This window comes from Cotesia typhae, unplaced genomic scaffold, assembly GCF_013202065.1.
Source record: "Cotesia typhae breed Kobodo isofemale line unplaced genomic scaffold, CoteBio_Ctyphae contig_17, whole genome shotgun sequence".
In the NCBI taxonomy this organism is placed as follows: domain Eukaryota; kingdom Metazoa; phylum Arthropoda; class Insecta; order Hymenoptera; family Braconidae; genus Cotesia; species Cotesia typhae.
Genome location: NW_027423724.1, coordinates 601,269 through 613,963, shown reverse-complemented (window position 1 = coordinate 613,963; position 12,695 = coordinate 601,269). Strand labels below are relative to the sequence as shown.

The following is a 12,695-nucleotide window of genomic DNA, read 5'->3' as shown; positions in this document are numbered from 1 at the left end:
TTTTCACTTCAAGTGCACTCTGATCATTTGAATTTCATTATTAAATAATCGCGAATTTTCGGCTTTACGGGGCTGTATCTCCCTGTCTATGGGGTAGTTTTTTATTTTTAAAAATTTTCTTCACCTACTGTAGTGTCACTGATTATTTTTATTGCTTTTTTTTTTAACTTCAAGTGCACACTGATCATTTGAATTTCATCATTAAATAATCGCAAATTTTTGGCTTTATGGGGCTGTATCTCAGAGTGTATGGGGTACTTTTATAACTTTTCTTTTTTTTTTTAATTACAGGGGTATCATTGAATATGACTGTTGGCTTTTTTTTTTTTTTCATTTTTCGGTGACACCGAAAATTTGAGTTTTAATTATCAAAAAATCGCACATTTTTTATTTTATGGGGCTGTCTATGGGATGATTTTTCTAATATTAATTTTTTTATTTACAGGAGTATCATTGATCATTATTATTGCATGCGGGCATCCCGCTATAACTGAGCAATGATATCACACGTGTGCAAGCGAGCGCGCACTCATTGCCTGTCGCGCTTCCACTCGCTCGCTCTTGCGCCTACCGTTCTGCCGCTAAACCGCGCTCCTCATTGGTCTATTTTCATAAATTTGTAGTAATTTTTCTATGGGTCTGATCGAAAAATGGTAAAGGACTTTTCTATTCAGAATCCAATTTTCTACCACACCCTGTCCGGTGGCTCACGACTTCTGAGACACCCTATATATATATATATATATATATATATATATATATATATATATATATATATATATATATATATATATATATATATATATATATATGTGTGTGTGTGTGTGTGTGTGTTTATTATAGAATAAAAAAACTACATTAAATGCTGCCAATTGCGTGAAAATCAATCAATTCATTCAAAAGTTATTGTGGTTTTAAAATTCAATAAGCAATGTTCTACTAAACTCTGTAACGGAGGACACGGGGTCTTCTTTATCCGGAGAAGGTCTCCGATCCAATTCAGTTAATTATCGACCGATTCCCCGGAGCGCTGTGCTCCGAAGTACTCGCGCCAATAGTTGTAAGCTAGTGAGTAAGTCGCCGAGGTGGTAGCGCCGGCGCCGAGAGAGAGAGAGAGAGAGAGAGTGGGGAAGACAGAGTGAAGAAGAAACGAACCAACAAATTTTGGTAAAATTCATTGTGATCGAACGATCGAGCTAATAGCATGGCGAAAGGTTTTAGTCAGGTAAATATTTTTCATTCGCTAGCTCTAGTGGAACGAGGCGATGAATCTTGATAAATTTAATGCGTGCTAGGCCTAATGTTAGCTCGCTTATATATATATATATATATATATATATATATATATATATATATATATATATATATATATATATATATTCTAATGCTAATTTGCGGTTCTAGGGAAAAAATTATTATCTGAGGAGAACTCGACGCGACGGGGTGATCCAGGATTTTCCCGCCAAAGCAACACCTCACCGAGGAGAAGATTTAAAAAGAAGATGAGAAATCTAGGAGTTACAGCGTCGAAGGATTTTGATCAAAAACCCCAAGGAAACTCCAGGTACAATAAACACGTCTAAATAATTTTTTCGGTGAAGCGGCATCAGCCAGGCCTTATGTCGGCTGAAGGTCATCGCCATTTCGCGTTCGGTCACAATCATTAGCTTAACCAAAATTTAAGTAATAAAATTTAAGAAAAGTTTCAACCAAAATTTAAATAACTACATTTAACAAAGTTTAAGAATTAATTTAACTGAATATTGAGAATAATTAACGAAATGTTTAAGAACAAAATTTGGTAAACTAATTAGAATAAAAACCGAATAAAAGTCAGGTTAAAATGGAGAATAAATTTAAGAACAAGTCAGAAATAAAGTAATTAAAATTATTAATTAATAATACCAGGAATTATTTCGGGTTATTATTTAAACACGTAGGCAGAATCTGGATCAATTTTACTAGGAATTATTTCAGTTTGTTAATTCATGATTTTTGGTATCACGTGAACATTGGATCTCTGGTAATTGAAATTTAGTAAAATCAGTTAATTTTGTGTGAATTAAAGTTATTGGAATAATTTCAGTAAAATGTTTTAGTAAGATCATCAGAAGTATAAATTAGTTAAAATCAACATAAATAATTTGGAACTAAAAGTCGAGACTAAAATCTCAAGGCGTTATAACATAAAATATAATCCCCAAAATTAAAATGAAATGAATTCGAAGTTTGAAGCAAAACAAAGAAAGTAATATAAAGTAATTTAGTAAAAATAAAATAAACTCAGTTATTCAGAGACAAATAAAATAATTTAGTTAAAATAAAATAAAATAAAATCAATAGTCAAATTCTTAATTCAGAGATTAAAATTAAATAAATTAATTAGTTAACTCTGACAAAATGATTTGGGCAAAACGAAAATAATTTGAGTAAAATAAATTTACAAATTTCGGCAAAATTAAATTTGGATAGAACAATTAATAAAATGAAACTAAATCAATTTTAATTAAAATAATTAAGTGGAATCATATTATAAAATTCGGCGTAATTAAAATCGACAGAGAAAACTAAATTTGTAAAATGCTTGGACGTAGCGGATATTTTGTCGGCAGATTATTAAGACCTCTGTCGTCAGATTTTAATCTATTAATACTAGATACGAACACCTCTTGGTATTAAATATTTATTGGTGTATTATTAAGTCCACGGCAGTAAAGTAGTTAAGAATTTTAAATAGGAAATTAACTTAGAAGGAATTTGGATTAGGAATGGATGGAAATCGATTCAAGGAAAAATTTAATAATTGAAATTTAATTTGGAATTAGAAAATTTATCAATCCGATTTAATTTGAAAAATAGAAGTAAATAATAATCTTAGAAAAATAATTAATAAAGTATGGAAATATTAATTAGTGTGTTGGAATGATCATCATTATATTGTATGTGCGTGTGGAAAATTATGAAACTATGAAATTATAAAAATGATGAAACTATAAAATTATGAAACTATGGAAAATAATGGAAAATATGGAAAATGGAAAATTATGGAAAATTGCAAAATGGCGGAAAATAATTAGAAACCGCGGTATGATTGCTCCATAAGAGGGTATCGTCGGGAATAAGAAACTATGATAGAAACCGCGGTATGGTCGCTCCGTAAGAGGGTATCGTCGGGATTAGGAACTATGATAGGAAACCGTCTTATAAACGGGAATAAGATTGGGCATTAAGTGTTAATTAATTGTAAGGGGAATATTATTGTAATGGGGTTAGTTAAATAAAATTTCTTGTAAAATGAATTTCTTTGATAATTTTTGTTTTCTTCCTAGCAATCTCTCACGACCCGGCAGAATGTGCTCCATGGTCTGGTCGAGTTTCTGGATACTGTGTCTAAAAATCCAGTGGCGCCCTAAATAAATTAAAGGGTGACCAAAGAGAACGAGTACTTGGTAATAGAGTTTCCTTCCGTTTCAATTCCTAGCAGTCTTTTGAGCTCGGAGAGCTCAAAATGAGACATAGATTATATTTTTGAGTTTGAAGAGCTCAAAATCGTAATAAGTGCGATCATAAGCGTTTAGATTTGGAATTAGCGGGACGTCGCTGGGATGGTCTTTAGAGTCAACTGTTTTCGTAATTTTTTTCGGTAAATTTCATAAGATTTTTTCAGACCGAAAGATAAAGAAAATATTTATTTTCATATCTGGAAACTAAATGCTTGAATCTACGTTTTACTTTTTTTCTTGCTGTACGATTATTTTCCTCGGAGTTGCAACTTATTTAAAATCACCCAGAAATTTAGAATTTTACTTATCTCTTTCAATTCCTGTGACTGCTGTATAATATTATCCTATTGTTGTTTTGTTTTTCATAATGTCTGTTTTTGATAAATTTACTTACGTTACCTTTAAAGGCGGTTGAATTCAATCTAACCGTAGTTGAGATACTTACTCAGTGATAAAGTCAACGAAGTCCGCTGACCAATTAGAAGCTCTGTGGAGGCCTGGTGGAGGATTCCTCATTATTTGAAATAAAATTCGAGATGGATTCATATCTTGATAAGGTGCTTTTCCTTCAGCTAGTTCAATTGCTGTTATTCCAACAGACCACACATCAGCCTGATTGCTATATCCTTTATTTGATTTAATTTCACAAGCTGCTACTTCTGGGGCCATCCAAGAAGGTGATCCTATTCGATAGCTCAATCGGTCAGAAGAATTCTTCAAAGGTTTCGCGAAACCATAATCTGCTAACTTTACTTCACCGTCATTAGTCAGTAATATATTATCTCCTTTGATATCACGGTGGATAACATTATGTTGGTGTAAGTAAGTAACAGCCTGTAAAATGAAAATCACGCATACATTAGAGTTACTTCTGGCAAACGCAATTTATTTGCTCTAATAATTTTACGGATTTATAAAGCTGAAAATAGAAATTATTACAATAGTCGAAGTACATAAATACGCTTGTCATAACAAAATTTATTAGCTCTACGTAAAATATGAGCTGCTAGGTCCTTGCTTGCCATTTATCATTTTGAACTTTCCGCCGAGAAATTTTAAAAATTCAGAAGTTATTAGATTTACCCCGTTTTACGAAAATCGAGTTTTTGTCAGACCTTGACGTTTTGGGGTCCTAGAAAACTTCCTTGATTATGCCCGCGGTAATGTCACTGTCACGAACGGAATTTGTGATGGGGCTTAAAGGCTATGAAATAATCCCAAAACCCAACCACAAGTTTCCGTTTAATAACTAAATTAATTTTTATAATTTTATACGAGTATATAGAGCGGTTTATAAACCGTATTATTTTCCAACCTGACTATGATTATCGATAGTGGTTAAGAAATTTGAAAGAATGTTAGGATCTTGCTGACTTAAGCCTCGAAAAGCCTATTCTACTATTTATGAATTTATGGAGATTAACTCTAAGTAAATCGAATGAAAAGGAAAATTTAAATTTCAATTTGTTAAGTTTACTTTGGAGACAATCTTGTACATTTAAGGAATAAAAAATAGTTTTAAAAAACCAAACAACACGCTTTTTATAGAAAATCAAACTAAAAAATAGAAAATATGTGGGGGCATATCTTGCACCCACTCCTGAGTAATTAATTATTATTTATAATTATTTAATTATTAATTATTATTATTTATAATTATTCAATTACCAATTATTATTATTATTTATAATTATTATTTATAATTGGTTATAATTATTTAATTATTATTATTTATAATCAGTAATATTATTTCATTATTATTATGATTATATTATTTAGTTGTTATCATTTATAATTGTTTAATCGTTACTATTCGTTAGTTATAGTGCATTAAATAATATAGTTAATATTTTATTATTTAAGTTGAAGTTTTTCTACAACGCTATTAAGTTGGAAAAGCGTGAGTTGTATCGCATCACCATAAATTATACCGGATTATAATTTACTTGGTGATGTCAAGCAACTGATAGTCTCGTCTGCTACAAGGAGATTTTGGGAAATTTTATTTTATTGTAATTGCATTGCAAGTAATAAAATTCACATTCGCAGCTGGCGAGACCCTAATAAAAGTATTGTATTAGGATTAAAAATATGTATAAGTTTGTTTGTAAGAAGTTTAAGGGTTTTTCCCAAACCTTTCCATAAAAATCCCAATAACCTTTCGTTTTCTAAAAAGCAATTAAAGGATTAGAAACTTGTGTCGCATGGCCAGCGACCGGGTCCTTGAGTCCACTGATTACTTTTATATATACTTCTACCGATATTCCTCAACTATACTTCTACTCCTGTAATTTTCCATACCTTCAGAATATACATCTATACTTATACCTACTTGTACCTAGACCCATACTTTCGTACAAGTAAGTACTCCTACCCTTAATATACTTCCTCTATACTTCCATCGAGTACCTCCTACCTCTGGATAGGTCAGAGGCCTAGATGGACACTTGGAGATAATCAGTCAGTCCCGAAAACCCATCAACTTCACCTCGTCTTAAGTACACGCGTGTAATTCTAGATAGATTATTTTAAATAAACGTTATTAAACTAAATACTCTATTTGCTCTCTAGCAACCCGCACATCCCAAAAATAAATTTCAATTTAGAATAGTGTTAAAAACTTCAATAAATATAAATTAATAATAGTGTGAATAAAAAAAAAATTATTTCATTTTAAAAAAAGCGTGGAGTGCATGGTGTCAATAGTTATAAATATTTGATTGACAGATATGAGTAGAATGATTATCATTTTAATAATATCTTAAAAAGCACCCCACGCTTTTTTTAAAATGAAATCATTTTTTTTTTATTCACACTATTGTTAATTAATATTTATTGAAATTTTTAATACTATTCTTAATTTAAATTTATTTTCTTTTTTTTTAGTTTGGTTTTCTATGAAAAGTGTGTTTTTTGGTTTTTTAAAACTATTATTTATTTTTTACTTTTTAATTTGGTTTATTTATAAAAGCGTGATTTTGTAGTTTTTTTAAACTATTATTTGTTTTGTTGAATTAAAAATTCTCTTTAGTGTTCGAAAATTTGTTAACATTAGACAAATCGACTAAAAATAATGGTAGGAGATTAAAATTCATGCTTTATCGACTATAGAGAAATTTATAAAAAAAATTAAAATTAAAATTCTTATCTTATCGGCTACAGATGAAAATTATATAAATTAACAAAAATCTTATTTTGCAAATTGAAAAATGGAATAATTTTATCAAATTAGTGTATTGTCATCGGTCCTCGATAAATCTGCGAAGTTTGAACGAAATCTGGCCGTTTAATTCTGTGCATCCAAATCGCGCCACAGAAGTCGGTTACAAACAAACAAACATACAAACATACAAACATACAAACATACATACATACAAACATACATACAAGTGAAGCTAATAAAAATCGTGTAACAACTAAATATAAATCATGCATTAAAATCTTAATATGTATACAGGGTGATTCAGAATGACCTTCACAGCGGAAAACTGTGGACAGAGGGGACGATTCTAAGAATAAAGTTCCTGAGTCGATTTTCGATATTCTCAATAGTTTTTGAGGTATTCAAAATGTAAATTGACCAATCACAGACAAGCTTTAAGAATTAAAAAAATAGAAAAGAATAATAAATAAGTTTAGCAACACTGCCGACTTCAAGTTAAACGATATTTATTTAATTTGAAAAGTTCGATTTCTCACAGAAAAGAAACAAAACACGCAATTACAACCTAGAACGTATTTGTATATTTTTTTTTCTTTTCCTTTTCACAGAAAACATTATCGATTTAAGATGATGCAATTATTAAAAATATAACTTCCGGAGAATTGACAAAATAAATTACGTATTTTTAAATACATAAACTTCAACTAAGATTAAAAAAAAATTTTAAACTAATAAAATTGTCTTACTGAAATAAAAGCAATTTCAAACAGACAAAAATATAGATATAGACAATACATAAAATATTTATTGAAAAATCTCTGATTTTGCTTGCTCGGTCTCGCTCAGGACTTCGCTAAGCGCTTGATGTACGTCATAGCAAATTTGAAAAATGCTCACAGGTGTTTTATTATATATCTTGTAAGTGTTTTTTCTCGGCAACTAGCTGACCAAAAAGTATCTCTCTCAAAGTCTTTCTAGTGATCTTTCTAAGAATCTTGCTAAAGAACCTTCTGGTGGTCGTGTTAACGAACAAACAAATGGTCGTGATAAAGATCTTGCGAAAGGACTTGCTGGTAATCTTCCTGGTAGAGCTGCTTAACATCTCGCTGACCGTCTCGCCGGACATCTCGCTGCACGTCTCGCCGGACATCTCGCTGGCCGTCTCGCCGGACATCTCGCTGGACGTCTCGCCGGTTATCTCGCTAAGTGTTTCACTGAACATCTCGGCGGAAATCTTACTGAATCGATCACCTGAAAATTTCTGTTTCTGTACAGCCCATTGTTCAATATATCTACGCAAAACTAGAAAAAATAACCAACACGTTCTGCACACTTATACGGACATCGCGTTTTGATTTTGGCCAAAAATATAATGTTTTTACGATATTTCAGGATTTTTAAATGTTTTTCGGCCTAGAACTCTACTGTTTTTTTTTGTCTTTAGTGCGGATGCAAAGGGTAGGTTTTCTTTAAATCAATTATTACTGTGATAATAACAGAGCAGCAGAACTTGTTTTTTGTTTGTTCAATTCTTTATGTCAGTAGCTGTATTCAGATGTGTTTAATATATTATTACTATCCTGTCATGTGCGATAAACATTATTTTTGTCGAAGTTTACAGCTGTTAATATCATTCAATTTAAATCGTTTCGTCGTATCTGTCCCATTGTTGTCATTTAGTCAGTCGTATATCTGTACTGTGGTCCTGTTTTTTTATCAGTAAAAAAATCATGGCAGATTACATGCCGCAAGAATACGCCAATATGATTTTATTTTACGGCCGGGCTAATTGTAACGCCAATGAAGCTGTCCGTCAATACTGTGCGCGATATCCGAATGCTCGCCGTCCGAGTGCTCATGTTATACTTGGAGCTTTTGCGCGCCTCTGCGAAACAGGCAGCGCTTTACCAAACCACCGACTAAATGGAGCGGCAAGGCAAGTTCGAAATCCTCGAAATGAGGATCGAATCATCGATCTCGTCGAAGCGAATCCTGAGATCAGTATTCGAGGTGTAGTGGCACACAGTGGCTTATCGTACAGTACAGTTCAGAATAAGTTAAAAACTGAAAAACTTCACGCGTATCATTACACTAAGGTAAATGCACTCGAATCGGGGGATTACCCTGTTCGCCTGCAATTTTGTCAACAGCTTCTGGATATGTACGCTGCAGAACCAGAAATCCTGCACAAAATTCTGTGGACTGATGAGTGCACTTTCCAGCGCGGAGGTCACTGGAACTCCAAAAATTTCCATTGGTACGCTCGAGAAAATCCTCATCGGATAATTAAAAGAGGTCACCAATGTCGGTTCTCAATGAACATGTGGGCGGGACTATACATTGGAACTCCATGTTTGGTATGTCCATTTTAGGTTCATCTATTTTTATAGTCGTTTATCTAAAATAATCTTTTCGTTCCTAATTTTTTTCTTTTTAATTCAAATAAACAGGTTGGACCTTTTCAATTTCAAGAAAACCTAGATCAAAACGTGTACACTGACTTTTTGGACCGTTGTTTACGTCGTCTGTGTCTGCGATCAGGGATTACCCAGCAGCAATTTAATGAAATGTGGTTTCAGCAAGACGGCGCACCTGCCCATACATCTGGAGCAACGCAAGCCTGGCTTTGGGCCCATTTCCCTAATCGATACATTGGTCGAGGAGGAATTCTCAACTGGCCACCACGATCCCCTGATTTAAATCCACTGGACTTTTTTCTATGGGGGTATTTGAAGTCCAAGATCTATCGCCATACTATTGATAGTGAGATGGAACTCCAACAACGGTTTCGAGATGCTTTGCTCACAGTTACGCCAGAGATGATCACTAATTGTCATCGAAGCCGTTTACGACGTCTTCAAACTTGAGTCGACCGAAATGGTGGCTACATCGAGAATTTAATTCATTAATTGTGAATTTCTCAGAAGTGAACATCTCACTAGGTGTCTTGCCAGACGTCTCACTGGCTGTCTCGACATTCGCTGGCTGTTTCGCCGGACATCTCGCTGGCCATCTCGCTGGGTGTCTCACCGAACGTCTCGCTGAATATCTCACCTGATTTTTCGCTGGGTGTCTCGCCGGACGTCTAAATTAACATCTCGCTGAGTGTCTCGTTGAATATGTCCCAGGAAGTCTTGGTGAACATCTTACTGGGAGTTTTTTAAATTATACAATTATTAATTAATAATTATTGTGTTTGCGCTGAGAGCAAAAGATTTCAACGCCGAAGGCGTTGGTTACATAAACGTGCCGCATAGTGGAGTCCTTAATTTTCATTATTTGTGTTTTTATAATAAATTCTCTTAATAATTAATGAACTTTTACTTCATTTCGTATCATTTAGTTAAACTAGGTCGTAAATCGATCTTTCTGGAGGTCTCGCTGGTGATTACGCTGACGGTCTCTCTAGAGGTCTCACAGAAGATCACGCTGACGATCTCGCTGGAGATCACGCTGACGGTCTTTCTGGTGATCATGCTGACTGTATTTCTGAAGGTCTCGCTGGAGGTCACGCTGACGGTCTCTCTCGTCGCTGACGATCACCTACTTCGTCCCGAACTTGTTGCAATTTTTTTTCATGCACTAAGTCAGTGTAAGATTTTCGCAATGTCGATGGGTCGGGCATTTTTTTTTCATGTGAGTTTCCATAAAGTCTACAAATTTTACACAGGTCAACTTATCAAAAGGAATATCAGCGGCCATTAATGATCGCATAGAAAATTAATGAAGGGGTTTGAAAACTTCACGATAGTACCTATAAGATATCGTGGATGGCTTTTGTCAAAAAAATTTATTTGAGTTGAAAACTTGAACTGAAAAAATGAAAAAAATTCGCACAATTAAGGATATTTGGATAACTTGGTATAACTTTGGGTAAATGGATGAACGGAGGATATCGTCAGTAATTTTCCAACTTTAGTGTCCCCATAGATCTCTGAAATATTCAAAGTGCTGTGATTTTTGTTTTCATAGTGTCCCAAAGCTTTAAATTCTTTGTTTTCGCAAAAATCACCATTATGAGCAATTTTTTGATCCTTATTCATTTTTTCAATGAAAAAAATTTTTTTTTCAAAAAAATTTTAATTTTTCAAATCAGAGAGATTGATTTTTATAAGAAATTTAAATAAGAAAAATAACTTTTTTTTTTTAGAAAATTTTTTGTTTCCAAAATTATTTTTTTGAACTTTTATCTTCAAATTTCGTAAAAAATCAATCTCTAATTAAGAAAAGATTTTTGAGAAAAAAAATTTTTTTATAATAATTTACCAACGGCAAAGATCGTGTTATTTAGCAGTCTGTCACGAGTTATTGTCTTTTGTTTCTTCAAGTAAATACGCTAGTAATTGCTCTGAGTATTTGAAATATATTAAATAGTTCTCGTTATTTTCCAATTCCTCACAATGTATGCCTTAATTTTCAGGCCAAAGGAAAATGCAACAAGTGGTATTCAAACGACTTTGATTAATAAGCGTTTCGAATTTAATCGAGTGACCGTTAGATGGGGCCGACAAAACGTGACGGCTTTTCTAATTGCAGAAAGCGGTAAGTTTTAAACGATAATTGTCATCATTTGATAATCATAGATTATTCATATGAATTTCGTTTTGTTGATTTACAGAAGATATTGTTTGGCTGCAATGCCTTAGTCAATACGTGTGGAGTCATTACGGATTACGTAAATGATCGTTTGGTGACTGATGCCTGCATTCAATGCTCTACTAGTTCTCAAGATAGAAATGGTGCTGTGGCAATTCTTTAGGTCACAGTTCGAATCATTTTCAATTTGATTCCGTCGCTACGGCTGAAATTGGTGAGCGGACAGCTATTCCAGTTGCTTCTACTACTCCGGATGTGGTAGTTATTCCTACTACGGACCCAATAATGACTCCAAATGCGCCAACTACTCTGGATTCTGCTTCGGATGCTGCTGTTAACCTACCAGTTGCTCCAAATTCTTTTACTGCTCTTGATGTTGTAGGTGTTTTTTCTATGGATCCAACAACTACTTTAAGCGCGGTTACTGCTCTGGATGTTGATGCGGATGCTGCTGAAAATCTAACAGTTACTCCATCTTCCTTTACTACTGAGGTTGCCGCAATGATTCCTTCCATGGATCCAATAACTCCTCCAAGCGCGTTTATCACTCCGGATACTGCAGCAGTTTTTGCTCTGGATCTGTCAACTACTCCAAGCGCATCTACCACTCCGCATATTCCTGTAGATGCTACTTTTGATCTCACAGCTACCCTAACTCCTTTACTGACTCTGGACATTAGGGTGATTAAAAAAAAAAGAATATTTTTTTTTTCGTTTGGTACTCTGAAAAATAGGTTCCTAGACACCTCTAAGAAAGCCTCTCCAAGCATGAGTTCTTAATTGTAACGGGAAGGTCCTCCTTCTTACAGTTTTCTATTTTTTCTTATTATCAGATAGAAAAATTTATATCTCGCTTCCAACTACTTGAAAAAATATCTTGTTCCTTAGATTTTATAGGAAATTGAATGCTCTACAAAAAGGTCTCTTACGATTTTTTTCGTAAACCCAACCGTTTAAAAGATATTAACGGTTAAAGTTTGATTATTTTTGGGAACATTTTTTATTTCTTATGAATTTTATAACTCAATGAAAAAAAATCATTATGAATGATGAAACTCATAGTTTTGTAGGAAATTTACTGCTCTATAAAAATGGTCTCTTATGATTTTTCGATCAAGTTGAGCGTTTACGAGATATTCATCGTCAAACATCAATGCATATCAATTTTTCTAGTTTTTGATCAATAATTCGGAAAATTTCAATTTATTCTGTGAGTTTCAAGGAAATTTAGACAAATTTGAGTTTCTATGAATAGAAATATGTTATGAACTATTTTTTTAATTAGTTTTTTTAGTCTTGGACATGTTTGATTACATTAAAACAAAAAATTAGTGCATTTTTTTAAATATATAATTCAATTTAGTGTGTTTCACATGTGTTTCACTTTTTTATCGAAGAATTTATTTATTTAATTATCAACTGCCATATAATTT

The 12,695-nt window shown here is 33.0% G+C and overlaps 1 protein-coding gene across 1 annotated transcript in view; it reads right to left on the bottom strand.

Annotated features, from left to right (window-relative positions):
• Ninac (STKc_myosinIII_N_like and MYSc_Myo21 domain-containing protein ninaC) overlaps positions 1-12,695 on the bottom strand; it is a 1,002,000-nt gene that overhangs the window by 768,032 nt on the left and 221,273 nt on the right. The window contains 1 exon segment of the mRNA XM_074259010.1: positions 3,949-4,337. Within this exon segment, the coding sequence (XP_074115111.1) occupies positions 3,949-4,337 (389 nt within the window).